The sequence below is a fragment of the Fusarium falciforme genome, chromosome 4, assembly GCF_026873545.1.
Source record: "Fusarium falciforme chromosome 4, complete sequence".
Taxonomy (NCBI): domain Eukaryota; kingdom Fungi; phylum Ascomycota; class Sordariomycetes; order Hypocreales; family Nectriaceae; genus Fusarium; species Fusarium falciforme.
Window position 1 is genome coordinate 315570 of NC_070547.1, and position 27673 is coordinate 343242.

Below are 27673 nucleotides of genomic sequence, written 5' to 3' on the forward strand. Positions count from 1 at the left end.
TCAGCTTCTCTTCAAGTGGAGAAACGCTAGGTCAAGCGTCATGCCGAGTTCCGAATGCTTGCTTCTCCGCATCTCATCCAAACCTCGCCACTTAATCCAATCTCCAAGAAACAACTTTCTACCAACCGCCATGGCTCCTGTTTACAAGATCGCGCTGATTCAGTTTGACCCCAAGGTTCGTCTTCCAATCAAACACAATCTTTCGCGCTAGGCGAAACTTTGCACTTTGAGCTGACTCACTGACAATCTGATAAGCCCATCGTTGTCGACGACAACTTTGCCAAGGCTGAAGGACACTTGCGCGAGGCAGCGGCTAAAGGATGTGATATCGCGATTCTTCCAGAGTTTCACCTCACATCATGGGCCCCTGAGCATGCCGACTTTGTCTCGGCCAGCAAGAAGTCAACAGGCTGCCTCGCCAAGTATCAGGATCTTGCGCGGGAGTTGAACATCAACATTGTCCCGGGTACCATTTGCGAGGAGCATCTGGTGGAAAACGGAAAAGATGAAGAGCTGCGCAACATGGCCTACTTCCTGGCCGCCGGAACTGGAGACATCTGTGGTTCTTATCAAAAGAAAAACCTGTGGCATCCTGAGCGACCTCACCTTACTTCTTCAGCTCACACACCTCACACGGCTTTCGATACACCTCTGAAGCATGCTGATGGTCGACCTGTGCGAGCTGGCATGGTCATCTGCTGGGACCTGGCTTTCCCAGAAGCTTTCCGAGCCTTGGTCAACGATGGCGCGGACCTAATCATCATTCCTTCGTACTGGTTCCTGACGGATGCTGGAGAAGAAGGACAGGAACTCAACCCGGATGCGGAAAGGATCTTTATTGAGAGTGCTCTCACAGCGCGAGCTTTTGAGAACACTGCAGCAGTTGCCTTCTGCAACGCAGGTGGACTGAGCTCCGTGAACATGCCTATTCTGGGTACTCTTGGCAAGATTGAAATTGGCGAGGAAAAGGTTGAGATTGTGGAAGTAGACCTGGATATCTTGAGGATTGCTGAGGATAACTACAAGATCAGGAAGGATATGAAGGGTGAGGGGTGGTACTACAAGTATGACATGAACAAGCGAGCATAGCGACAAAGTAGAAAGCTTTGAAATATCTCTAAAAGGTGTTCGTATCAATTTGAACTCGCCTAGTAGCGGGCCTGGGTTTAGTGGTATGTAAATAAACCGCACACCAAAGACAAGTCAACATGCCAAGGATCGCTTACATTGCCCACCCAATCTTTATAATCTCGGGGCCCAACAACATAAATACAAGCTGAAATTGAATCAAAACTGGTCCGTCATCCAAAGTAAAAGACTAAGAGAAGTAATCTTTCAGGTCAGGGTCCTCCTGCATCTTCCGGAGCTGCTGGCGAATGACGTCGGCCTCGCTGCTGATGGTCGCCTTGTAGTCCCTCAGTGACAAGGTTGGCATCAGCCCTCTTTCACCGAGTTGAGCTCTCATGTCTTGCATCTCCTTTTCTTCATCCGCCTGAGCGGGCCTGTGGCCGCCGACAAACCACTGGGCAAGATACCGTGCAATATCATGGTGTCCTCGAATGCCTTCCGATACTATGAAACGGGAATTAGCGCAAGGGTCTAACTGGACAACCGTAGAGATCCTGGGATTTAGATTCGATATACTCACACTTCTTAATTTTATCTCTTTCTTCCTTTGCTTTATTATGGTTGTTGTTATGAACGTAGCAGATGCCACAGCCGATGACGAGTAAGACAAAAGGCCCAAGGACTGTTAGAGAACACATTGCAGAGCCAATAGCAGCAGCGCCAGAAGTAGTAGTAGCACCAGCAGCACCAGCAGCACCAGCGGTAGCACCGGCAGTAGCACCGGCAGTAGCACCGGCAGTAGCAGCAGTCTTAGCAGCAATGGCAGCACTGCCAGCCTGCCAACCAAACAGCCCTAGCGATAGACCTGTGGTAAACAATGCGGTATGCAATTTGCCTTCCGCACTAGAGACAATATTTTGCCATTCATCGAAAACTTCCTTGTTGATGGTCAAGACTTCGAATCCAGCCTGGAATAGTTCAAGAACTGCATTGAAAAGTTGGATCTCGAAATCCGATGGCAGCTGAGTGGCTCCTTCATCGATACACCTACTGCAGGCCTCAGCTTGCAAAGTTTTAGCTTGAACACCATTTGTGGAAGGCCAAGAGAAGAGACTGACTGGTACTGTCGAGATGTATCAGAACCTTTTCCAGACCGCGTAAGAAACCCTTTGACAGCTCTCTACTCCTAATTTCAAGGTCCTGAGGTGGCCTCGTAGCCTCGAAATCCTAGGTATCGTGTTTCATCAGTCAAGGGCCCATCGTACATTTTCCTTGAATACTGACGAAGTTCTTTGCAAGGGCAATCTTAATTCCCCGAAATATTTCAGAAGGTTCCTGCTCTGACGCCAGTACAATATACACGACTCCCCCAAGCCTTGACTTCTCGTTAGCACATCGACGCAAATAATCCTTAATCAACCTCGACTCCGGGTTGTGCGTTATTCATACCATGACCAAAAGAATTCGCCATCGGCTAGCTCGTTGAACAGGGACACTCGTCGACGAATGAAGGTCTCAAGGAAGCCTTTTGTCCAGTAAAACCTGAACCAATGGCTCAAGGGCGCAATTCCAATGAGAGATCGGGGGCTCATGAGGCTGATACGGCAGTAAAGTGCGCCCTCGGCTTTGAGTTTGAATATTCGCTCGCAAAAATAACGGATCGCGCTGAGAAATTCATCGTTGTTTCCTTGGTACTTGGGTAGCAGTTTGAATCTTAGCTGGGAGAGAGGACTGATTAGCTGCGCTCGTGGCCTTTGGTTGAAATAGCTACAAACCCGGACTGCATCGATCGAAGCGCCCCGGTGGGTGACGACGGAGTTCTCTACTGCATCGACTTGTAGCTGAGGCGGCGTAGGTGCGACCTGCCCAGAACTCTTCCAGAGGTGTCTTATGAAGGAGTTGGTACAGAAAATATAGTCGGAGATGTCCTCAGGTGTTTGCAACTGTGGATGAATGCACTGGATATGCCACATCGTGAGCTCTGTCGCACTGTCCATGTTTGCGAGACTACTGGCTGAGCCAGTAGGTTTGTCTGGTGTGCTGAGGGAAATAGGTTGTCGATCTTCTTCTTAAATCTTTCCATCCCTCAAAAAGATGATGGAGCGGGCGGTGGCTGTGGTAGTGTTATGAGTGGGTGGGCAAAAGTGCAGATGCTCGATGGCTGTAAGAAGCAGTTGTCAAGGGCGTATGAGATAGCCGATATGTACCTACCAAGCACCAACAGGTACATGAACTCACCTACCGTGCAGTATTGGCCCAACTCTTAGGTTTCAGCACTTGACCGGTACTTCTCCAGTATCCACGCTGGTTGTGTTGGAGCTGAGACATTTTTGCCCGTCGACTGTGGCATCAGGGGTTGAAAGAAGAGAGCTGCATCCAACTTGGCTGCAGTAATCAGCGCCACATTGGAATGCATAGGATGAGAGCCATCCACTTGGCAAGCCAAGGCAACAAATGAGTCTGCCTCGGGCCGCTGTTGTTGGCCTTCTGCCCCAGGCGTTTTTCCTGCCTCATACAAACCACTATCTACGTGGCACTGACAAAATCGAAGCAACGAAGCCCTGTGCGTCAAGAAAGTGCCTTGGCGGTTGTTCTAAACGGGCTGCCAAAGTGAGGCGAACCCGCCGTTCCGTCTTGATCCCCACGTGACAAACACCAGATGAGGCTGTTTTCCCCGCCACCTGGTATTCTGGCTTCCACTCTCCTCCAAATTAACTCCTATTTACGCAATAACTACCTCTGAATTCTCTCAGCTTGGACGACTGAACATGAACAAGCAGACCGAGAGGATGCCGCTCCAAGAGCGCCTTGAAGCTGTTGCATCCCCGCCCTTCTACAGCGTCGGCGTCACGAAAGCTCACAGTGCCATCTATCTGAACCAGTACAGATTGAGCCAATGGCTTGCCGCGTCGCGCGGGCTGCTTGGAAGCACAACACACAGGCGTACGTGATCTATCCTTTGATGCATGCAAGATGTTAAAATTTAGACCATAGCCTCTCGTCCGCCCCGGCCTGAGGAGTTCCCTCGCGGTCACCTGGAAGAGGACAACGAAATGGTGTTGGCGCGTGTACGCAAGGCGCAGGCGTCGCTTCAAACATCGTTGTCAAGGCTTGACCAGGATCTCCAAAAACTACAGAATGCTCTGCTTTCGACAAGAAGAAAGTCGGCGGTTCGTACCGGTCTCTTGTGAGCTACTTCCGCACTAGCAAGCACGATACATGTACTAATCGCAGCGATCAACAACAGTACATTGTTTGCCTGCGCATTTCTCTCTATTCTCGTTGCCTGGTCCCGGCGCGGGCAGATGCTGGGCATGTACATGGTCCCACGCACACTTCAGCCGCTCGTTCCACTCCTCCCTTCTCCTATCGCGATTCTCTTGATTGCCAATAGAGAACGACAAATCTGGGCCGTTGCTTCAGCGAGGTCTCGAGTCGAGGCGCTGCGCGTCACTCTTGGATCCTCTCAACCTGTTTCGCCCGAGGATATTGCTTGGCTTGAGAGTGAAGAATGGGATGGCGTGAACTGGGGTCTGGTTGGCCTATGACTTTGGGCTATACGTAGATCTGTCATAAGTTGTATCATTTACGCTAGTGTTGTCGTCGTCTTTCATTGATTGTAATGAGTGAAATTCGCTTCCCAAGTCCCCATCGGGTGAATCGTGATTGTTGAGCATGGGGCTAGGGAACACAATTTTCAATCACATCTCAGCATAGAGGCCCGATCCTCAACACTCTAGTTATGTGAAACATCGCCTAGGTAATAATCCTCATGTCCACAACCACCTATGGAACTAGCCAGGTAAGGTTGAACCAAGACCTAAGCAGCAAGTGGTACTTAGTGGCTCGCTTAGTCTAGAATGGGTCAAGAGGACGCTGATGTATATGAGGTCCAATTTTTGCCAGCCGAGACATCAACAAGCGTCATTGGTCTAGGGGTTAGGATTCAACTCTTCCATTAGAGAGAAGTTGAGGCTCGGATTCGAATTCCGGATGACGCAAAGAGATTCTCTTTTTGCTCCCCTGCCATCTTGGCTCTTTTGTCTTTTGCTTCTGTCTTCCACGCCTTGTTCTTTCGTGTATCTCGCATCTTTCAGGATTGTTTGACCGAGGCAGAAATAAAGCTATGTTACCTTACTTCCATGCATCTTTTTGCACATTTGGTGCTGTATTTCTTCACTAACTCCCTGCCTCATCATTCATTGTGCCTTTCATGTTTGAAGCCCTCCAACCTCACTTCATTTGTAGCCAGGCCAAAGGACCTTCCCTTTCGAGCAGATACTCTACGATAAACTGATAGTGGTGCCAAGGCCATCTGATAGGTTGAGCCATGTCTGCGCCGATCGCCCCGCGCCCTCTCGGCCATTCACATCAAAGAGGGGCTTTTCTCTTCTCCAAAGTCTTTTCTCAACCTCGAAGTTTCTTCGCACCAGGGAATTGAACAGCCCAAGCTTCCTTCTGCTAATTCTGCTCAACTGAAGACTATCTCTTCAAGTGTGCCCGGCATGACTGAAGGCGACACTCCAACTGTGCGTCCAACAGGGATCCAGTCAATTTCACTTCAAGAGGGTAAGTTCATTGTCAATATCATGACTGACAAGCCACTAACAGGCTTTTACAATCAGATAATGGTATTCAGTCTGATGAGATCGATTACCCCGATGGCGGGCTCAAGGCCTGGATGGTCGTCGTCGGAGCTTGGTGCGCAATGGTCCCCCCCATGGGCCTGCTCAACACCTTGGCTGTCCTCCAGGCCTGGATCTCTGAGAATGAACTGAAGGGCATCTCTGAGAGTAAAACAGGATGGATATTTAGCTGCTACGCCTTCTTCATAACGGCTTGTGGCGCGCAAGTTGGTAAGTAATCTCTCAAGACGCCTTGCTACCTAGGACATGGACTGACTACTGACGCAGGCCCTGTCTTTGATGCTTACGATATCAAACTACTACTTCTCCCTGGGTCAATTGGGGTTGTTGCGTCCCTGATCTTCATGAGCCTATCCACCGGTACTCCATATCCTTCCCACTCCCAATGAGTTTGCTAAGATGGACATACAGAGTTCTACCACTTCCTCCTCTCCTTTGGCGTTCTTGGAGGTATATCTTCATCCTTACTATTCAACCCCAGTCTGTCAGCCATAGGGCATTGGTTTTGTAAGCGCCGCGCTTTCGCCACTGGCCTGGCTTGTAGCGCCGGCGGTATTGGAGGCATCATCTTCTCAATCATCATTCTATATCTAACGCCACGTATCGGCTTCCCTTGGGCCATCCGAGTAGTTGCGTTCTTGTCACTTGGCCTCCTCATTGTCGCCAACATATTCCTGAGAAAGCGCATACCTCACAACAAAAAGGCCAAAGCTTACATCGACTTTGGTCTTTTTAGAGACGTCAACTTTTCAGTCACGGTTGCAGCCATCTTCCTTGTTGAATTTGCCGTCTTTATCCCTTATACATATCTGTGCTCATATGCGCTCTCCTACGGTTTCAGCTCACGCCAAGCATACCTGCTCAATGTCCTCTTAAACGCTGGCGCCATCCCTGGCCGAGTTCTTCCTGGTTACATCGCCGATCGTTTCGGCGCTTTCAACACGATGATTGTCACGGCTCTGTCCTGCGGGGCTTTTATCCTAGGCTTATGGTTAATAGCAGACGGGGATCACGCTCGGGTCATGGCATTCTCGGTGCTTTTTGGCTTCTGGTCAGGTGCAGCCATTAGCTTATCACCAGTTTGTGTGTCTCGAGTATGCAGAATCGAGGACTATGGAAAGTCAAATGGAATGGCATATTTCGTCGCAAGTTTCGGAGCCTTGGTTGGCATTCCTATTGCTGGTGCTTTGCTGGACGGAAGCGAAGATGGTTACCGAAACCTGATCATCTTTGCAGGCGGGTTTTACATGGTCGCCAGCATTGCATGCTGTATCGCTCGAGGAGTAGCAGGAGGATGGAAGCCGGCACTATTCTAGATAAAATAGGTTCTAAATGGCTACCATGACGGCGCCCTTGGATACCCCCATTAGTTGATGGAGGAAGCAAGAAGGAGGTGAGTCTGCCGCTGAAGTTGGTACGGGAAGCTTGATCAGCTCGTCTTCCAACTGCGCATTGTCAGGTTATTGAGACGTTTTACGGAGGATACAACCTTCTTCAGAGCCATTAGGTGCCAAAAACTGCAGTGGCTACTACAAAGAGAGAAGACATGAGGGACAGTCATTCTACAAGTCATTACCTGGTTTCTTCAGTTGATATATCAAGCTAATTTTACGGTGTTTTACAGCATTCGGTTTCATGCTAATTTGTGTCTACCCGTGTTCTTTGGTCATGTGTGTGACGGATATGTCATTGAAGAAGAAGAATATCAAGCTCATTATGAATCGTCCACCTTCTCGTCAAGTCAGCACAATTTACCGGTCTCCAAGCTCTTGCTTGTCGTTCAACATCCATGGCCCCAGAACTCCAGGTAGGCCATAGATGCACATGGGAGGGTCTTCTGAACACCTTCAAGAGTTTCTCTGACTAGTTCCTGTACACGAAGTCGTGTCTTCATTACAGGCCCAAAACCAATTTTCCACATATTAATCCAGTACCTCCATCTCACGAGATCGAGTAAATCAAATAATATAGATGGTGTGCAGCCGCGTCTCAGGGTCGTAATCCCAGCCAGGAAACTCTATCACGGGTCCTGGAATCGGTGAGCGGTGCCCGATTACCCCAATTCTGCGAAAGCGACCCATTTCTGGATCGACTAACTCGAGGACAATAGAGATCAAGCGCTTCCCAACGCTCATATTGACATTAGCTTCGGCCCAGAGAATACAGAAGCAGACTCGTGACTCAATGTTAGGGATTTCTAAAGGATCGACAGTAAAATCCAGAAATACCTTTTTGGGTGTACTGTTCCACAAGGATTTGTGACGCCCAGGTCTACCGTCATTCTCATTGAGGAACACGGCACCCAAGTACGTATCTCCAGTATCTATCAGCCTGACTCGACGAAGGAGACCAGTCACCTTGAGCTCTACCATTGGTTGACCAGGATAATCGAATATGTCCTCGGTGATGGGTTCATCATCAAATGGGACCTCTCCCTGTCGATACTTGACCAATCTTGTACATTCGCAGACCAGTTTCCATGTACAAGTAGCCCTGGGGTAGGGAATGGAGAAGGAAGCAGGCAGGCTTGTTGATACCCAAGAAAAGGTCGGTCCTTTGCACTGCCGAAGAGGTGTCGAGACTGTTTGGACGGCGGGCTCGGTGAGGGGTTCGATTTCACCTAGGGTTTGGAAGTCGATGGCACGGGCTCTAATCTTGTTCTCAAAACACATCCAGAGCATCTGAGCGTTGATATCCAAGGCCCAAATGCCCATTACGTAGACATCATCTACCAGAAAAGTTTTGAGGTAGCGCGCAATGCCCGAGATGGCAACAAGCTTATCCTCGGGATAGGTGAGGGTGCATCTGCTGTAGATCCCTGGGACTCTGTTCCACACCCGGTGACAAGCCGCAGTATCATATGTGCCAACAAATTCCTTGACAAGGTTCTTGAAGGGCTTAAAAGCAACCTTATCAATTGCCGGTATAGATTCTCGAAACCGCTCCGATTTTGACCCCTCGCAGCATTCGAAAAAGACTTCATTTCGGCAGAAATGAAGTACGCGTGGTGATAGGAAGCGTTCCTGGAGAACCCAACCTCGAGAATTGATTGGTGAGTTGGTTACCTCGCATTGCCAGGTGCCATCTACCAAGAGGTATTCAAACCCTTGTCTCTTGCTGAGTTCGCTGTCTTTGCTATATTCGTGGTGTTTCCAGATTGGAAAGTTTATACTGACGATAGGAAGATCAAACTGTCGCACTTTTCGGTCGAGGAAAAGCCCATCTGAGTCAGTGGGCCAGTCTGCCGAGAGGTTGCAAAATGAGTTTCTGTATATCAAATCCATCGTCAGACACTCTTGGGTCCAGTCGGAGCCTCCGTGTTCACTCTCCTGGATGATACAAAGCGAGTCAATCCAAGCATATCGAAAGCCCAGAAGCCGAGATACGGTTATGAAGTCACGAAATGTCTTGGTCAAAGCCTCAACGGGTATCCGACGTGACCAGGCCTCGAGGTTCCAGGAGGTCAGCTTGGGGATGAGTGGGTTCCAGCGGTGGCTCAGGGTGACATAGCGGTTGCCAGGCACAACTTGTTCTCTTGCGATGATCTTCACAGTTGTTCTACCAGATTCAGTGGGCTCTGGAGGGCCGAGATCGAGAACCCTGGTAGGAAACCAGCCCGTGTCCTCCGCACGATGAGCGCACTGCGGATGGTCAGAGACGCAAGCCTGGAGCCACTGCCTAATAAGATCGATTGTTTCCTCCCATGCCGGGGCATCAACAAATCCGGCACAGGATTTGATCCACTGAGAAACTTTTATCAAGAGTGTGAGTTGTTTTCGCAACTAGGAGCTTGGAATACCCACACGAGGCTTCAGTGTCATCATCCATCTTGACGAGAACATGTTCGAAGCTAAAATTCTTGCCCTTATCCATGACTTCGACGACACGGGCCAAATCCGGAAGTGTCGCTGGGTCGAGATTCCACGTCCAACAGTCTGTATGAAACTCAGAGAGCACGTAAATTTCGGGGCCATTGGCCTCGCCCTTGATATTGTACAGGCTGGTTAACGAGTTGTAATAATCCCTTTCTGGATCCTCTAGGTGCTTGTATCGAGCGAGCGTTTGTAAAAATTCTTGACAGGTGCTGTCGAGGGTCTGAAATAGTCGCCAGCAGATAAAGCATTTGTTTGCTACAGCCTCGAGAAAACCAGAGCGTGTCAAGTGGCCGGGGGCACTTCTGCGACTGCCATCTACGGCATAATTTAAGGCTTTGATACAAGAGGTGCATAAGTAAGGGCTTTCGGGTGGTGAAGCAAGCCTAGAAAATGCGTCGTCGGGGGCCATTTTTTACGATTGCTTGGCTTGTTTCCCGTAGCTTTGTGGTTCGTGAGCTTGATCGCGTTGTTGCAGTTAGTATGTTTAGGCAGCAAGCTGAGCCAGGCTTCAACCCAAGATGTGTGCAAGCCAATGCCACACAGAGCGGGGTCACCTGACTTTCAAGTGTAGGCGACGATAGGGAACCTTGGACAAGTGCATGCGAAATAGGGCCTCTTCGAGAAACCCAATTCCATAACTACCTTAAATAACACTCCAGATTTCCAGGGTATGACTTTTACCATATGCAGACCAGGTTAGATCAGCCCCTTGGAAATCTTGAAACCAGCTCTTGAATCCCTTGTCATGGTACTTGCTAACAACCACATAAGAAGCCGTGCTCTGGTAATAGCCATATACCTAATCAAAGTGTTGGAAACAACAGTGGATTGGCACGCTCCTTTTCGAGAAGCAACTCCGACATGCATGCAACGGGTCCATATGTCCTAGCCTCTGGGGTAACCCGAAGAAACCACCTGCTATGAAAGGGTTAGTTATATCAATAAGACAGAAGTGCCTCAAAAGGGGCGTGGTTTCTATCATAAAAATAGGACCAACGCAATTATCAAGGCAGGTATTTGGTGGACAATCCAAAAGTGTCGGTGTGTATCGAAAAGGAACCCCGATGACTGTGATGGCTTCCTTCTTATCTTAAATCTGGATTGAAAGACAGAAGCATTGGGGATTAAGGATTCCTCCTGATTGAAAAAAAAAAAAAAAACACAAAGGAAGATCCAGGTGAGCTCAAGGTGTCACCGACCAGAAAGCTGAATGATGAGCTTTACACTGGAGCTACACTCTAACAAGTGAAAATCTTTCATTGCTATTTTCAGCTCCAAGATTCCAACTTTGGACAACCAAGCTCTCATTCACTGGTGCCAGTATCCATGTCGAAGGATTCGGCAACGACAGAAGCCGAAGGATCCCGCAGAAAGCTACTTACCTTGCATGCATAACAGCAGGGAAGGATTCCGGGGCACGGGCTGTGCAATCTTGTGTGGAGATGATGTTCATTGAGTTACCAAAGACCTCAACAACATGGAAATGGTCACTCTAAGCAATGAAATGGGGTAATGAGCCACTGCTCGAGTGCTGCAATATCCACTGCATGCTGACCGCCAAACTAGCCACCGCCCTTTTGCCTCTAAAGCTACTTTGCCCTCAGCTTACAAAGAACTTTGGACAATGAGGCGCCTCCAAAGTCCAAGAAAGGTCAAAGTCGGGAGCCTCCTCGTCGATCTAGCCCATCCAAGAGATGCACAGCAACCATGTGATATCCCTCACTTGGGGGCGGCAACAAAGCTCCCTACCTCCAAGCTGTGGTACAGTGAGACAAACATTCCGACTTTGCCGGCGCAGCACCAAACTTACAGAATATGTAAGACAGAGTAGCATTCCCTGATCAGTAACCGGCAAGGTCTGGTTGACAAGGTCACAAGGCTGAGTCAGATGGTTAATTCCTATTTTTTCCACGGAAATGCCCAATGACGCTGAAAAGCATCAACGGTAGAAAGCCCGCTGATGTTTCTATGACCTTCCTGATGCAATGTCCATGCGGTAGAACCAGGCGGCCGACCGCTGTAATGTCATGGCTTATTCTTTGCCCGCAGCATCTTAGTTAGGGGGGCGACAGCTAAAAGAGGCCCAGCGTCTTGGTAATACAACCGTAGCTAAGGCCAAGAGGCAAGGATTTCAGTAAAAAAAAATCGCCTATAGGCCAGCTGATATAGCAAAACAAAACGTCTCCGTGGACCCAAGGACGCGGTAACACGTGGTGAACCATTAAGAGAAAAAGTTTCATAGCATATCCCCCCCTAAAAATAGGGCACTTCCTTCCAATCTTGGTAATCCAGCAGTAATTTCAAATTCGCGTGGCCATGCTCCCCCAGATTTAGAGACTTGGGCACGGGAGGCGCAGCACTTGGGGGCTAGTGTGAGCCACGCTGACAGTTCTGACGGTGCAAAGTCAGCATCTAAGCCCAGTTCGCCGGGTGGTTTGTCCAATCAGGGAGCTCGCTAGGGAGGACAAGCTTGGTTCGGAGGGTAACAGTTCCGGACACCATCTTGGAGTCTCGTGGCGGCTGAGCTACAGCAAAGCTGCTATTACCGGGGAGGGCTGAGCTTAGAGGCGATTCCGGTAGAGTTGAGCTACGGAGGCTGGTGATGAGGCGGGTGAGAGCTTGAGATGATATTAGAGATTCAGTCTTGGTCGGAGTTCTATATAATGGGATGAGATGCCCGCTCAACAGACAATATTCTCATCATCACAATCACAACTACAACAACAACCACTACAATCCTCAACTCACTCTCATCTTTCCAACCTCAACTCCAACTTTCAATCCACACTCCAACAATCTCAACTACATCCATCAAAATGTTCTCTCTCAAGACCTTCTCCACCGCTCTCCTCCTCGCCGCCACCGTCTCTGCGGCTCCCGCTCCCAGCAAGACCACCCGCGACCATCCCGACAAGGTCGTCACCCTCACCGGTGTCACCCACTCCGTCAACGCCGGCCTTGGCGGTCTCCGCTTCGACCCCGACAACGTCGTCGCCGAGATCGGTGACATTATCGAGTGGCACTTCCTCCCCAAGAACCACTCCGTCGCCCAGTCCAGCTTCGGCGAGCCCTGCCAGCCCCTCGCTGAGGGTGACGGTTTCTTCGCCGGCTTCAACTTCCCCACACAGGAGGGCCAGGCTCCCGATGTCTTCCAGATCGTGGTCGAGGACAAGACTCCCATCTGGTACTACTGCCCTCAGCAGAACGGCAACCACTGCCAGAACGGCATGGTTGGCGTCATCAACCAGAACTTTGACAACCAGGACTTTAGCCTCCGCCGCCACAAGGAGCTCGCTGCTCAGACTAAGATCTCTGTCATTCCTCCTGTTCAGCAGGGCGGTGCTGTGATCCCCAACCCCAACCCCAACGGCGGCTTCTAAGCAGCTGGCTTTCCAACGAGTCTTTAGAGGCGGATGGATGGCTAAAAGGTTCACTTTCCTTTATCTTGGCATTTGATGGGATACGGCGACCGGGATAGATTGGCTCTGGTTTGGGGACATTCAAGGATTAACGTCTCGCACTGAGAAGCGTTTGGTTACTTTTCCTTCATTCGTTTCATGATCAAGTACATATTTGCACATACCACAATAGAATTTGTCTGATTTCAATTCTTTCCATTGATAAGTAGCCTGGAGAAGTTGTGATACATTCCCTAAAACTCCCAGATTCTAAAACATTTAAACCGTAAAATGCGCCAGCCTCTTGAAAATACTTAGAGACTCATTCCAGTTCATTTCATAATATTTCCATGAGAAACATGATACAAAATGCTCAATTTCTTGCTCTGTCTCGTTTGCTCTCAGAAGGTGGATGGCAGCTGACCCACTGTATTTAAGCTCGTGACGAATCAAGTCAGCTCCAAGCTCCAGCTCATCTTGATCCTCATCGCCATGAAGTCAATCACTTGCACTTAATCTCTCACCTCACAGCATCGCTCGCATGGCACAAGGTACTTGAGTCCTAAAGCCACACGCCTGCGACTTCATTCAATCTCACCAGTGATGGCGTCATCCTCCTCCCACAACCCCGAGGACGACGAAGGCCTCATGCCCTTTTCCTGCTACGAATGCCGCAATCGCAAGCTAAAGTGCGACCGCCTAAGCCCGCGATGCACTCGGTGTTCTCGCTCGGAGGTCCGGTGTCAATATCCCGCGACAAGGAAGCGGCCGGTGATTACGGCGACAAGGCCGAGAGTCAAGGAGCTGGAGTCGCGATTAGGTGAGCATACATCCGAACGTGCCGGCCTCGGGCTCGGTCACGCCGACACGGACTCGGCGACTAACGGGCGGACTTAGTCGAGTTGGAGAATCGGCTCAAGGCTACACAGGAGGAAGGGTATCAGTCTTTCAGGCCGTTTGACTCGCCTGAGAGTGACCTCATTGACACTGGTCGCTTTGAACAGCTACCTCCTCAAGATGTCGTTGAAGAGCTGTGAGTACTCATTTACACTTGCCAATTGATCAGTCTAACACTTAGCAGGACGAGTACCTTCTTTACAATTATCCAAAATGAGTCTCGATTCATCCATCCATCAAGATACCAGGCTTCTCTCTATCAGCCTCCTCACATGCAGCCACCCATGTGTCTCCAATACATGGTCTTGGCCCTTGCTGCATTCGTGTCACCCGCTCATAAACAACTAGCCCAGCCCTTTTACCGAAGAGCCAGGTATTACTATGAGGCTGATGAACTCAAGGTCAGTCATTAGATGCCACTTCCAGGCTGTTACTAATGTGGTCTCAGGGCGAAGGAGAATACTTTGTCACTCTGGCTCATGCACAAACTTGTCTTCTCATGGAGCACTTCGAAGTCCTAAACCTCTGGTTCTCCCGTTCCTCAATGAGTACCTCGAAAGGTGTCCGTTTAGCTCAAATCATGGGCTTGCATCAGCTCGACAGCGAGGGTGGGTTAAGCCAGACCCTACCACCACCAAAAGACTGGTGCGAGCAAGAAGAGAGAAGACGGACTTTGTGGGCTATCTTCTGCGGCGATAGGAACACGAGCAGCACCACGGGATGGCCCAGTTTAATGGATGTTCAGCGAGTAAGATGGCTCAACACTTGCCTTTTGGGTTTCCCTAACGTGTGGCAGATCAACACCAAGCTTCCTGCATCAGAAGAGGCATTTCAGCTCGGCGTCGAGGAATCATCAACCACTCTCGCCGAAGCTATAAACGGAGACAAGTCTCAATGCTCATACTTTGCTTGTCGCATTCTCGCCACACACCTTTTTCATGAATGTCTCGACCACACCTACCAAGACCGCCCAGATGACTATCCAACAGACATTCAAAACAGCACATTCTGGAAACGACACGAGGACCTTAACAACGGCCTTGCAACAACTTTTATTACTTTACCCGACAGCCTCCGCACATCTACAGCCTATAACCGCAACTCTACAATGATAAACCTGCAACTTCACACAGCAACAATCTGCCTCCATCGCACTGGTGTAGCACGAGCAAAAAAGCACAACATCCCTCTCGAGGTACTCTTTGGAACACAAGTCCGACTACTTCCAGCCGCAGACGCAATCTTTGGCATTGTGGCTTCTCTCGCAGATGTTACTGGCACGTTTCGGAACCCCATGGTGGCATTCGCGGCATACATGGCAGCCTACGTGTTTTTGGAAGATTACACAAGCTTTCAGAACCATGACAGCGAGATGAAGATGAATGCCTTGATGGATCTCATGATCACGATTGGACAAGAGAACCCCGTCACCGCTTCGGTCGCGATACAGATGGCGCACGAGCTGCAGAAAACCGGAATTGACCCTTCTGCAGTCAACAAGGTTCGTCTCATATCAAACATTTTGTACTGCAATCTCATTCTGACGCGTTGTTTTAGGTTGCGGGCCTCATGGCAAAGATGGACCTCAAGGGTCCGCTGATGGGCAAGCAGGACAAGGCTGCGGGGAGTGTGATATTCTGTCCCTTTGAAGCACCAAGTGGATCAGGGCCGCAGGGTGTTCCTAGCGAGTTTCCAAGAGGAAATATGGGTATCATGTGAAAAATAATCGTACATGATAGTTTTGGGTGGTAAAAACAACTTCTCAATTGAGACCAAGCACACTGCCGTAGTAGACCAACCATGACTTCTTGCGAGTAACTGATTGTGAACGGGTGGGTGATGCTGACTGCTAGAGGGAAGCCAATAACTCACAAAACAATGCACAACAGAGCTTTAAACAATCCGCTTTCCTTTTCATTAAACCCATCGGCTAATCCATTTATTCACTCTCTTTCGCACACGATAATTTCCCATCATAATAAGTTCAAAGGTGCATAAAGTTGAGGTGCGAGGTGCGCAGCTCCTACCCTACGCCCCCACCGGCAAAACCCCGGCACCCATATCCACCATAAAAATTCTCCAGCTTCACGCATCGCGAACCCTCTTCTTTCCCTCTCCAAGCCATCGCCCTCCCCAACGCTGCGTTTCCATGCTACAAACAGAGAGGCTTTTCACGAAGCCTCTCAGAACCTTTTCTTCGGAACTGGAACATCAACAAGCATGTGGGAAATTCGGAGTACTGCCTCAAACACCACCTCCGCCCCCTGCCTTTGGCCGGGGATGCGGACGGTCTGCCGGTAACGGCCTGGCGTCAATCGACGCTTGCAAACGACATCAGAAATCTCGGAGCCGTCTCTTTGAAGCGTGTCTCCATGGGAAGTCGTTGCGAGGCTTGTTTGGAGAAAACTGAAGTGCGATACGCAGCGTCCTCTTTTACGAGGATGACTCAATTCCGATCACTCTGGGGAGGGCGATGGCTTCACCTTTTTCTTCTCAGGTCAGTACTGTTTTCTGTCGCGCGTGAGCAAGGATACTACTAACGAGGTGGAGGAAGGGAGGTAGATACGAGAGAGGAGGAGATGGAGGTTGTTTCAAGGCGACAGTCGCCTTGGGAGGAATGGAGTTTTGTCATTTCAGTCATTAAATACAATCGTCTTTTTCGACGCGTCGCCAACTCGGTTCCTCTGTCCGTGTTCCATCCTTTTTCCAGTGCCAATCAAGCCCATCCCCGAGACGATATCCCTGGCACATTTTTTGTGTTACACCAAGAAAGAAAACATCACCCAACGCCCGACGCCATTCAACTTCGACCGCCTTAATCGCACCATCGCTGGCCTGATCTCGTCCACCTCTAGCGTGCTCCAACCTTACGCGTCCTTGCTGTCCAACCCCCTCACAATGGCATAACTCGTTCCAGCAGCCAGCATGCCAATCACCAATGTCTGCACAGCACCCCAGACGCCCGCGCGATGGTTCCGGATGGCAACATAGTTCTTGACGTAGCCAAACACCAGCAGAACAGCGACCGTGATTCCAATCGACACAAACAGCGCCTCGCGCACACGTTCCATGACAAAGTAGGGAATCATGGGGATCAGTCCGCCGATAAAGTAGCTCAGACCCATGGTCACGGCAGAGATCCACGCCCGGTGCACGTTGGGCTTCTCGAGCTTGAGCTCAAAGTCCATCATGAAGCGCACCCACTCCTGCGGGTTCTTGCACAGCTCGTCGACGAGCGGTGCCGCTGCACCGCGAGACACGGAGTACTTTTCCAGCACGTCGTATACGCCTGTTCGCTCATCGGCGGGCATGTTTTGCACGGCAAATGTCTTCTTGCCTTCTTGCGAGTGGTACGCGTCCCGCTCCGTGACGGCGGCGAGGTACGCGCCGAGACCCATGCTTATCATTCCAGAGAAGAGCTCTGCCAGGCCGGCAATGATAACCACCTTGGCGCTTCCGAGACTAGATAGACCTGCGGTCAGGGCAAATGGTACAGTGAGGCCATCAGAGAAGCCAATGATGATGTCGCGGAGGATATCGCTGTAGTCGAGATGGCACTCTTCGTGCTTGCACTGCTGAGGATGTAGAGGTCGGACATCGTAGGGAGCATGGTTACTCTGATATGAGATGGAGCGCTCAATTGCAGGCTCTACCTGGAGAAGGGGAGATGTTTCGTTGGTGAGATGGGTCATGTTGGTGATCGAGTATATAGAGTATTGAATGAGTAGACAGGTGATTGTGAATTGATGAGATTTGTATTGTAGATGCGCTCACAGTCGTATATCAATTGAAAGACAGCAAAAGGTATAGTACAACAAGCTTCTCCATCATTACCCAAGACGGACCGCCATCTTATAGCCATCTCGGTCACCGTCTCTCCACCAACGAACGGCCACAGTCTACACCTCCTTTGTCTTTCCCCGAAAAGACCGAGTCCGAATTCCCCTTCTCCTCACTTCGGACCTGGACATTTCCCGTCCGTGCCACGAGATTTCGGCCTTGTAGCATCCCAGCTGGTTCGAGTGGCGAGCCAATCAGGGCCCTTGTTTTAGTCATCATGTGGTCAAGGGCCTTGATTTCCAATCGCCTCGAGTAGAAATCACGAGCTCCTGTTTGGAGCTTGGCAAAGCAAATGGAACTAAAGCAAGTTCTTTTCTCCTCTCACAGCTTGTGGTCCCTCTTCTTTCGTTGGTACAGCGCCACCTCGAGCCCTTGCACGCCACCGTCGCGAATCACCCTCCGGAGGATCTTTCCGCTGGGAGACTTGGGGATCTGCTTGACAAAGACGATGCCTCCCACGAGCCACTTGTACCTGGCGGCGTGGCTCTCCACTATGGACTTGAGTTCTTGGGCTAGGATTTTGAGGTCTGCCTCTGACTTTGTCTGGTCGGCTGCCACCACGTAGGCCCGGGGCCACTCGGTGGCTTCGTTCGCGTCGTGGACGCCCACCACGCCTGCGTCTGCTACGGCGTCGCTGCTGCAGAGGATGGCTTCGAGCTCAGCGGGGGCTACCTGGTACGCGCGGACCTTGATCATTTCCTTGATACGGTCGGTGATGCAGAGTGTGCCGTCCGGATCGAGGGTGCCGACGTCGCCGGTCCGCAGCCAACCGTCGGGAGTAAGATGCTCCATCGTGACGCTCATGTCTGGCTTCTCGGAACTGTGGAGGCCTTGGGTAGGAAGGTAGGCACTCATCAGACCGGGAGATCGGATCAGAATCTCACCCGGAGTACCAAAAGGAGCTGCCTTTGTCGTCGAGTCTGTCTCATCCTCCTCCGACTCTTCTCCGGAGGCAACCATGAGTTCAACACCCCAGTGAGGTCTTCCCGTGTCGTTCTTGTAGCTTAGCATGTCCTTCTCCCTCAGACCCCTCTGTACTGTCACGCTGCATGCCTCTGACATGCCGTATCCCATCCTGACCAAGAAGCCTAGTCTTGCAAAGACCTGAACCACGATCTCGTGGCCGAGAGGAGCGCCGCCAGTTACGCCTGCCACGACGCTGCTGAAAGCATTCCGGCCACGAGCATCTCGCCGCGCAAACGGCTCCACGACTGGTGACTTGGCGAGCATGACGGCTACCGGAGGAGCCATGTGTAGGTAGGTGATCTGTCGACGAGGGATGGCGGCTAGGACAGAGTCGAGCTTGAAGGCGGGCATCGTAAAGACCGTTGAGCCTGTCGCAATGGCGAGAAAGAACGTGTTGGACAGGCCAAAGACGTGGTAGAAGGGCACATAACCGAGCCATCGCTGATGGAATCCGTAAAAGTCGGCATCGTGCCAGAGGGAAGCTGTCGAGAAGTTGATGGCTTGGTGGGAGAGAAGCACACCCTTGGATCGACCTGACGTGCCGGACGACCAGAGGATGATGGCCGTTCGTGTCGCGGCTGACTCGGGGGAGAAGGGATGAGCTGTTGTCAGAGGAGGAGTTGTCGGGGTGATGAGCATCTTCCAGTCACCATCCTCTGGGTGAGAGTCGGGCGAGAGAGGGTACAGGTCCCTGGCGACGTCCACCGTGAAGACGCGTACGCTGTCTCGATACATGGCATCCTCCTGGGCATCCAATGCGTGCTCAACAGCACTCAACAGAGGCTTGGCCGTAAACACCACACGTGGGCGCGAGTTCTTGACAACCCACGCAAGCTCAGTGCCCGTCAACGAAGGCGATGCCAAAGTCGCAGTCATGCCAGCAGCGAGGGTGCCCATTACCGTTGTCGCAAACGGTAGACAATTGGGCAAATGGATCATGACAACAGGCGCAACCTCTGGTCCAGGACATGATGGCGTAGGAGGAAGCACCTCCAACGCATTGGGATCGAGTCCCAGGTTCTGCAGACTAGCAGCCAAAGTGAGGGCATCACGCCTCAACCGCGAAAAGGTAAGAGGCCGATCTAGATTTGTAGATTAGCATATGAAACAAAAACAAGGTTGAGGAACCCGATGTAACTTTAGTCTCATGGTGTCCTCGTATGCAGCTCAACTTACCGCTGGCGTGGTCGATGAAAATGGGCTGATCATCATGGATCTTTGGCACGCGCTGCTTGGGCGGCGTAAACTCGCTCTCCTGCTGAAAAGGGTTGCTAAACATAAAGTTGAAGACATTTGCTCCGGGGATGTTGGCCGGTTCGCCGGCGTAGGAGTGTTCTGTCGACATGATGGGCGTAATGTGGTTGTGTCGGTGAAACGTTTGTTTGTTTGAGCTGTTGATGTTTTTTTGTCCCCTCGCTAAACGTGGCTGGATTGATTGGTGATAATAAAGAGGAGGTTGGAGGGGCAGAACAAAAAAAGCCAGACAACAAAAGAAGAAGCGCACAACAGACTCAATTGCCAGGAACAGCTCGTCTATATGCCTCGAGATGTTGATAAGCCTTATAAAAAGGAGGCTCAGCTATAAAGAAGTAGCTGTGGATCGTCGGCCGGCTCGTGGAGAATGCGGAGACCCCGCGCTTGTTGTGGACGTAGGCCGTGGACGAGCCCGAAGGACGGTTACCGCTGGCGGCAGTTGGCGTCGGCTAGGAGGTTGGGTGAGATGCACCGGTAATTGCATATCACGCTTCATGGTGAATCTGTGGAAGGGAGAGTAATTGGCAATTTGTATGCCTCATTTACAAATCAATTCTAATTAATTAATCCCAAGAATATCTCATTTCCGTGGAAATATGTTCACCATCAATTTGTAAACTACAATGACTGTGTCGAGAGCGTCGCCGCCGACTCGGATACAGTGCTACCGAGATCCTCCCCAACGAGGTAACCCGAGGCCGAGGCAGTAGTCAGCCGTCGGTATGTCACTACCTAACCAAGGGGAATTCCAAATCCCTGCCAGACTTAGACTTATCAATCGATCTGACCTCGTAAAACCTTGCGATAGCTTCACCTCGGTAAGCCCGAGTTGGAATTGTCATCTTTTTCCCGTCGGGAGGATCAGTCGGGAGATGCGATCGGGAGGCATTCACCGAATGCTAGCGCGCCCTGCAAGTTTCGCCTCCATCATGGGCACTGATGAGCCGATGGATAAGTTTACTGCACACGCTTTGAGAGATTGTCGAGGTTTCTTCTGACTTTGTTTGAGTAGTAGCTGTGATTACTTTGGATTGCTTACGCTTCAAGCCAAGGACAGCGACCGCGTGTTGAAGGTGTCGCCCCCTCTGGGTCAAGCCTCTGACGAGCTTGGACCCTGGATCAGGTGGCCCGCCATTGACGATAGAGCCCAAGGTTTGCTATTCTCTGTGTAATCTCTGGAAGATAAACCTTATCGGTATTTGCGATAGAGTACATAAAGTTGTTCAAGTTGTCGGCTTCGGAGGTTTGGACTGGCCAGCAGTGCGGAGGGTAAGTTGGTTGAGGGGATCTGGAAAGGCATCCGCGTTTTGGACATCAACAAAGGAAGGGAAACTGCCATGATTAATTTCAATTTATATTAACGCGTGTTTGCCAGGCTAAGAGCAGAGCATTCGTTCCCCTCGCCATTTAAGGATGGTTGGACGAGGCTCTCTACTCAAGCCGCAGACTCTAAACCTGCCCTCCTAATCATGAGCATGTGTGTTCTTTTCACCTCTGACCTTGGAACATGAAATCTAGAGAAGCAGGCGACCTCTCTGACGAAAATCCATAATAGAAATATCATCATAGGCAAGGAGTCAAGAAGTATAGGGCTCATGGATTGCTCCTAGGGATACGGGTTGTGCTCGGGTTGTTGTGAATAACCCGCAGTTATTAAGTTTGAGGTTGGTTGGTATCGCCGAGAATCAGATAATGATCAATTCGCTGTATCACTTAATTCTTCGAGGGCATGGAGTTGCCAGGCACACTGATAGTTGCCCATTTGCTATCATATCTGCCAAGTCGTGCCGAGCTCCCAGGCTTCGGGCCCAGGCTTTGGGCCCTTAGAGACATCTTCCAGCTGACCTTTCTGCTATTAAAAGATATTATAGTACGTATCGGTTGCTTTGTGTATCCCTATCGTCAAATTACTCCATTGCGTGGTGGTCTATCCGGAGCCTCTAGGCGGCATTCCTGACTTGAAAGGCTCAAGATACACGTTGACTTTGATAATCGCCATACTTAGCTGTCTGCGTGATAGGAGTATGGGAGTGTGATTTCCATGTTCTAATTTGGATAGTAGCTCTGATGATTCATGTGCCCTCTTCGAAGCGCGCACATTCACCCAAGAGACTCCTGAGAAGACACTGATAGCACTATCACTTGATTGAAATATAAGGACTTCTTATTATGCTCCATATTAGCGCTGAATCTCCTACGGAGAAGTAGAACTTGCACTTGACGTAGAATGCAGTGCATCTTGGATTGGTTATGTTCTGGCTGTATTGGGCCCCATTGATAACATGGAACTGATGTCAACAAGCCTATTGCCAGGTGACGTCTCTCAATATCGCACAATATGCTCATGCGAGTTATCAAGATGATCATCAGCCTCTACAATTCAAGTGGGCTATGTGGTCCCCGAAGCAGGAAATGGACTCAACAGATATGTGTGGCCCTTGAGTTATCCGATCCCCTCTGCCTAGCCCATTTCCGCCGTGGTGCGTATCTTGGCGGCGGCTCCAAGCCCTAGGCACGGATCACGGGCCTCGTATCATGCAGCGACCTAGAACCTGCCGCATTGGCGATCTCTTGAAAAGTATTGGCCAATTCCAAGGACAGAGGCGTTCCCTGGCAGAAGCAGACCCTTACCCAGGAGCTACCCAGAGCTTGAAGCCACATCTGCAAGTCTTGACCGCCTTGTCAACCAGTATAATCCAAGAAGTTCGCTGTCAGATCTTGAATCCAGTGACTAGTCAGTCCATGGCGTCTTTGCTTAGCAGAAGCCACTTTTCCACCTGGCATCGGGCTTGGAAGCCCAAAACTCTGATTCAGAATCTAGGCCTCTCAAATGTTACCTTACCCCGGAAATGTTCCGTTAGCGAATGGAGATGTCTTGCAGCCACTGCTACTCATCATTGGTGAATTTAAAACGCCTGGATTTCAAGATCTGCAATGCTGACAACGGGGGCAAAGATGCTACCTTGCCAAGACGGCTGCTTCCCCAACAAACGCAGTCATCTCTCTCGGCAATTTCTTGATTGATCTCTTGGAAGATGGACTGCAGATAAACGCCAGGGGTTCATATGCAAGGGCGGCTCGACCATACGCAAAGGGGATAATTGATGTGCCGAGCAGCAGGGCACGATGTTCGGGAATATCCACTGTGACAGGAGGGCGGGCGCAGGATTAGCGCAAGACAAGCATGTGGCGATGACCAAAGGGGACTAGGATCGGCGGGGAGCTGTCTCTCGATCACGAGCTGTTGGAGATGAAGGCTTTGGCGGTGTCGTTCTGAGATGCAGTAGAGCCTCGAACCATTCGTAGCTCTTGGATCCCACTACTATAACGCCGCCAGGGCGGTCAACGGGTTGCCGGTTGCAGATCAGTTTTTTTTTTTTTTTTTTGGGGGGGGGGCATTGTCTCGAGCTCTGTGGCTTCTGACGAAACGGGATATGGACATCTCGCACTTTATCCTGAAAGATTCGGAGGATATCATGGTGATATATTAGCTCTTCTGAATAGAAATAGTTAAATCAGTATTGGTATCATTGGGTTCATATCCATCGTTATCGTCGTCGTCTCTCTCATGCGTTTGCACGCCCTTCACAATGCTAGCTAGCAGCCATGTTCATGCTGCTTCTCGTCTAGATTCTGGATATAACGCTGTGCCTCGTTGGCAATGTAATTCTGAATGAGGGCGCAATCGCAGTCGGTGTGCTGTAATAATCTCATCTTGAGCTGGTAAACCTCCAGAGTCAAGTCTGCGACGCAGCTTGAAAGGTCGCGGTTGATGCGCTCCATGTCTTCCTCATCTGTCTTGAGCTTCTTTGCATCTTCCCTCTTCTTGATACGGAACTTGTTGGATGCCACCCGATTCCTCTCTTGGACCCGTTTACTGTATTCATCTGCGTCTTCAGGGGATGAGCCGATCGTGGGTTTACTCTGTTGGGCCTTGCGGCTCTTCGAATCTTTCTTTCCTTCTACTGCCGTGCCCTGGGGCTTGTTCTTTCGGGCGGAGGGGGGTCGCTTTGCTGACTTGGCCGTCGCACGCTCGGCAGTACTCTGTTTTCTTCGCTTGTCGTCTTGCTGCGCCGAGGCAGAGCTTCGACGGCTCGATACACTTGGTGATGGTTCAAGATATGAGGAGTCGGACGCTGACGGGGCAGGATATTCTTGCACAGAAGAGAAACCGCGCCATTCGGACCCGTAATTGGGAGCAAAATCGTTGTAAGGGAGATCGCCTTGGTGATAATGGATAGCAGGGTTGAGTCCCCCAGACGAAGGGGGAAACAGCGCGGCATCCACTGTCCACCATTGCTCCTGGGGGATATTTGGGAGCGCGTCGAAGTTATTTGTCGTTATGTCGCCGCCGAGATGATCCATCGGAGGAGCTCCATGGACAATAGTGTAATGAAGACCATTCTCTGTCAAGGAACCAAGGTTAGCAGAGCTGCATGAAGAGGAAGAAGCCATACCCATTTCCAAGTACCGAAAGGACACGCAGGGTGTTATGTAACTGTGCGGCACTGCTTCAAGGTTGCAGTCAGGCTTAGATCGAAAGGATAAGATCAACAAATAATGATGCTCTGAGAAGTAGACAAAGAATAGATCCAACAGAAGAGGTGATAGGAAGAAGACAAGTGTTGAAAATGAACCCGGAAGAGATATAGACGTCAGGTGGCAAGAAACTGGCAGGATGGGAAAGGTCAATTGGCATTGGAGAGAGAAAGCTGTCTCAGCCCAAGGGAAAGAAAACACTGGATGATCCTCCGGAACTGGAGGGGGAGGCGGATGACCTGCCGGGGGGGTTCTGTGTAGTAGACCGTTGTAACCCTAGCAAATGTCGGGGCTCATTGGTTGAATGGCCTCGAAGGACGAAGAAGCGAGGGAGCTCTATGGGGTGGAAGGCAGCCCGCGGGCGTGAATGTAGTGTAAAGCACAACAGCCTGTTTACAGTACAGTACTGCGGTTGGGATCACGTCTACTGTACGCTTCCATTCTGGGAGATGGACCAAAACAGTGTGCCACAAGCGGGGAAATGTTCGGCGTCGGTAACAACGGATAGAGCCGGGTTCCAACAGACCACACATCCCATGTCTTTCTCCTCTTCCTCTTAACACGGGAATGAGGCCGGGACTAACGAGCTGGCATAAAAGGCTTGACAGGTACAGTAGCGGACCACAAGCTCCAAGAAAGCTTCGAGCCTGCGGGGCGGCAGCAGTTGGAGGACCCTTCTGCTCTCATTGGATCCATTATTACGGTCGCGAGCCCGCAGAGTTTAATTCGCGGGCCAAGTCCGGTCGTTGTGATTGGCCCCAATGTCTCAAGACGCACGTCTTGACGTCAGGGGGATACAGTGATAAGAGGGCGCAGAGGGCACAGCATGTACTTGCAGTGGTGGGATGCAGTAAGCAAGGGTTAGGTACTGTTACTGTGCGAGGCTTTCGCACGTTTCCCTTCGCCCTTATTTATAAATTCTAAAGGGGCCTATGCTCTTTTTCTTGCAACCTGTTCGGGATACTCGTGTAATAGGTGCACCTCTATGGACATGAAAAGAGCTCGAGCTGAAAGGATGAAAGGCAGGCTGTTGAGAAACAAGCTTAGCACGGCACAGGTTCAGCCAGCCACGGTGAGGGCATCCACAAAACCCCCCTTGACACATGGTTACACAACATGGCACGGCCAGTGGCGAGTCATCACGGTTTGATACATGTACCCCTACACAATGAACTCTATAGAAGAATACCTCCCTCCATTCCAGGATCCCTGCTACTCCATCGCGACAATAACCATAACAATAGGGTTTCTCTTACGTCTATTGTCAGATATCACAAAGCCAGGTCCAGATGTCGTCTGATCCCTGTGTTTCTTGTGGTCGCTTCGACCGCCCGAGATAAGCTGATAGGAAACAACCTGACCCAGTTGCGTTACTAAACAGCCATTACCAGTTTTTACTAAAGAATTGCAAGACTACTCTTGTTGGCATTCACCCGTCAATGGCCATGTAAGCCCTGGAAGTGCATCGGTTGAGAAATATGGAAGTGACGCGCGCTCAGCCCTACCCCTGAAGACCCTTGATCTCGCCACGCACCGCCGCAGGAAGCCACATGGAAGCCCCGTGCAAATGCGACATGCTTGCTTAACAATGCGGCTCGAAAGGAAAAATGGGGAGAGAATGGCGATCCTCTCCCGGAACGGCCGGCGGAAATGTGGGCGGGTTACCGAAGCGTCCGAACTGGGATCTTGGAATAGCCGGCAGAGAGCCTTTTAGGAAAATAGAACAAGCTTTTACAGCTGATACGAGTGATATGCCGTCAGCCAGGGCCTACAGTGTGGCTAGCAATGGTCCACTTCTTTGCCATGGTACCACCTTTCGCTGAAGCGTTGAAGGCACTTTTGTAAGAGGAATGAAAAAGCATAATGTCACTGGGAAATACTTGGATATTCAGTGGGCCATACTACTAGACGCAAGTATTCATCCGATGTTGGCGGTTGTAACATCCTTGCGTCCAGTATACCATTTCTTCATCTCCTGGAATTGTTGCCTTCGACGAGATATCCTCAGACAAGAGCTCACATATGGTTTATCATGCCATTACTGGGCCTTTCAAATGTTGACCAGAATATTTAAACTACTTGGTGCTACAGCATAGAGGACTGAGCAGCTTGAGTGCCCTTACACATCTCTCAACATGCCGCTTGACGGTGATTCACAGCACCAACTCGGCCCCTTTCACCACATCTCTCTCTCAACTCCTCTTCCAAGATGAAACCAAATCCTCCCTGATCATCTCACGCCGAGTCAAGAGGCAAACCTACTCTCCAACCTCAACCTCACATCCTCACCACCATGGACCAACCCTCCTCCTCCGGTCGACCCATCAAAAGAGAGCCCCCCAGTACACCTGGCGGCTCAATCCTCGTCAGCAGTCGGAGTCCCTCCCCAGCCCCACGCTCCACTAAACGCTCCCGCGATCGTCTCTTTGCCGCCCTGCAGCTCGGGAATCCACTGATCCGGGGTCCTCGCACCATCAGCACGGCGGATCACCTCGACGAGCTGGAGCTGAAGCGATGCTTTGAGATACTACACGCTTGTGGGGCGGCAACTGATCCGAATGCGACGTTGATGTCGACTAGGGATACTATGGAGGGGTTTCTTGATGCTGTGTTTAAGGAGTGGACTGGGAACTTTGAGGATGAGCTCCCGAAGCCGGCCATGGACTTTGTCGTTCGCGAGTTTGTCAGTGTCGGCAATATTTGCAGTAAGAAGATTCACTTCACATCAAAATGAACAGAAGTTAACACTTCCAGGCAAACCAGCAAACCACAGCACCTCCAAGTCCTGCGCCGACTCACAAGCATGCACCACCCCCGTCTTCCTAGTCGCAACATACCGCAGCAGACCAGCCCAACTAGAAGCAGGCTTCTGCATCGACGAGCCCCCCCGCAACCCAAACGACCAAGTCGAAGATCTCTTCTGCCCCATGGAGCGGACAGACATTCGCTGGGAAGTCGGCGACTGGCTGGGGGTCCTCAAGAGCGAGATGAGCCGAGCTTGTACTGCCAAGATACACAAGTACAATAAGCATCTGGCGGTGTGGTATGCGAGAAGTTTAGTTAGGGGTTGGGCGATGGGGAGTGTTTCTATGGGAGAGGATAGAGAGGTTCTTGGGTTTCTGGGGAGGGAGTCTGTCGATGCGGTATTCTCTATGATGGGGAACTAGGCCCGGGAGCATCGTAATGGAGG

The 27673-nt window shown here is 50.7% G+C and overlaps 11 protein-coding genes across 11 annotated transcripts; 6 read left to right on the forward strand and 5 right to left on the reverse strand.

The window, feature by feature from the left end:
* Positions 1-130: 130 nt before the first annotated feature.
* Positions 131-1089, forward strand: NCS54_00485100 (CN hydrolase domain-containing protein; the record flags this gene model as incomplete). The annotated part of the gene is made up of 2 exons (XM_053150373.1): positions 131-175; positions 256-1089. The coding sequence occupies 2 exons, from the start codon at positions 131-133 to the stop codon at positions 1087-1089; spliced, it is 879 nt and encodes a 292-aa protein (XP_053006348.1).
* Positions 1090-1318: 229 nt separating this feature from the next.
* On the reverse strand, positions 1319-3041 carry NCS54_00485200 (Hypothetical protein; the record flags this gene model as incomplete). The annotated part of the gene is made up of 6 exons (XM_053150374.1): positions 1319-1572; positions 1649-2131; positions 2187-2295; positions 2353-2443; positions 2518-2786; positions 2844-3041. The coding sequence occupies 6 exons, from the start codon at positions 3039-3041 to the stop codon at positions 1319-1321; spliced, it is 1404 nt and encodes a 467-aa protein (XP_053006349.1).
* A 753-nt stretch (positions 3042-3794) lies between these two features.
* NCS54_00485300 (Hypothetical protein) lies at positions 3795-4616 on the forward strand (the record flags this gene model as incomplete). Its single annotated transcript, XM_053150375.1, has 3 exons — positions 3795-4011; positions 4063-4255; positions 4316-4616. Exons 1-3 carry the CDS (start codon positions 3837-3839, stop codon positions 4614-4616), a joined length of 669 nt encoding a protein of 222 aa, XP_053006350.1. The 5' UTR covers positions 3795-3836.
* A 957-nt stretch (positions 4617-5573) lies between these two features.
* On the forward strand, positions 5574-7030 carry NCS54_00485400 (MFS domain-containing protein; the record flags this gene model as incomplete). The annotated part of the gene is made up of 4 exons (XM_053150376.1): positions 5574-5637; positions 5694-5924; positions 5982-6074; positions 6126-7030. 4 exons carry the CDS (start codon positions 5574-5576, stop codon positions 7028-7030), a joined length of 1293 nt encoding a protein of 430 aa, XP_053006351.1.
* A 642-nt stretch (positions 7031-7672) lies between these two features.
* Positions 7673-9998, reverse strand: NCS54_00485500 (Hypothetical protein; the record flags this gene model as incomplete). Its single annotated transcript, XM_053150377.1, has 2 exons — positions 7673-9465; positions 9518-9998. The coding sequence occupies 2 exons, from the start codon at positions 9996-9998 to the stop codon at positions 7673-7675; spliced, it is 2274 nt and encodes a 757-aa protein (XP_053006352.1).
* Positions 9999-12300: 2302 nt separating this feature from the next.
* NCS54_00485600 (Plastocyanin-like domain-containing protein) lies at positions 12301-12969 on the forward strand (the record flags this gene model as incomplete). Its single annotated transcript, XM_053150378.1, has 1 exon — positions 12301-12969. Exon 1 carries the CDS (start codon positions 12406-12408, stop codon positions 12967-12969), a length of 564 nt encoding a protein of 187 aa, XP_053006353.1. The 5' UTR covers positions 12301-12405.
* Positions 12970-13539: 570 nt separating this feature from the next.
* On the forward strand, positions 13540-15603 carry NCS54_00485700 (Zn(2)-C6 fungal-type domain-containing protein; the record flags this gene model as incomplete). Its single annotated transcript, XM_053150379.1, has 6 exons — positions 13540-13807; positions 13885-14020; positions 14069-14285; positions 14333-14632; positions 14681-15385; positions 15442-15603. The coding sequence occupies exons 1-6, from the start codon at positions 13591-13593 to the stop codon at positions 15601-15603; spliced, it is 1737 nt and encodes a 578-aa protein (XP_053006354.1). The 5' UTR covers positions 13540-13590.
* A 1148-nt stretch (positions 15604-16751) lies between these two features.
* NCS54_00485800 (Hypothetical protein) lies at positions 16752-17576 on the reverse strand (the record flags this gene model as incomplete). The annotated part of the gene is made up of 1 exon (XM_053150380.1): positions 16752-17576. One exon carries the CDS (start codon positions 17574-17576, stop codon positions 16752-16754), a length of 825 nt encoding a protein of 274 aa, XP_053006355.1.
* A 469-nt stretch (positions 17577-18045) lies between these two features.
* Positions 18046-20035, reverse strand: NCS54_00485900 (Hypothetical protein; the record flags this gene model as incomplete). Its single annotated transcript, XM_053150381.1, has 2 exons — positions 18046-19772; positions 19867-20035. The coding sequence occupies 2 exons, from the start codon at positions 20033-20035 to the stop codon at positions 18046-18048; spliced, it is 1896 nt and encodes a 631-aa protein (XP_053006356.1).
* A 3506-nt stretch (positions 20036-23541) lies between these two features.
* NCS54_00486000 (BZIP domain-containing protein) lies at positions 23542-24615 on the reverse strand (the record flags this gene model as incomplete). Its single annotated transcript, XM_053150382.1, has 2 exons — positions 24402-24615; positions 23542-24350 (listed from the first exon to the last, which is right to left on the reverse strand). The coding sequence occupies exons 1-2, from the start codon at positions 24403-24405 to the stop codon at positions 23542-23544; spliced, it is 813 nt and encodes a 270-aa protein (XP_053006357.1). The 5' UTR covers positions 24406-24615.
* A 2161-nt stretch (positions 24616-26776) lies between these two features.
* On the forward strand, positions 26777-27650 carry NCS54_00486100 (Hypothetical protein; the record flags this gene model as incomplete). Its single annotated transcript, XM_053150383.1, has 2 exons — positions 26777-27188; positions 27238-27650. 2 exons carry the CDS (start codon positions 26777-26779, stop codon positions 27648-27650), a joined length of 825 nt encoding a protein of 274 aa, XP_053006358.1.
* Between the last annotated feature and the right edge of the window lie 23 nt (positions 27651-27673).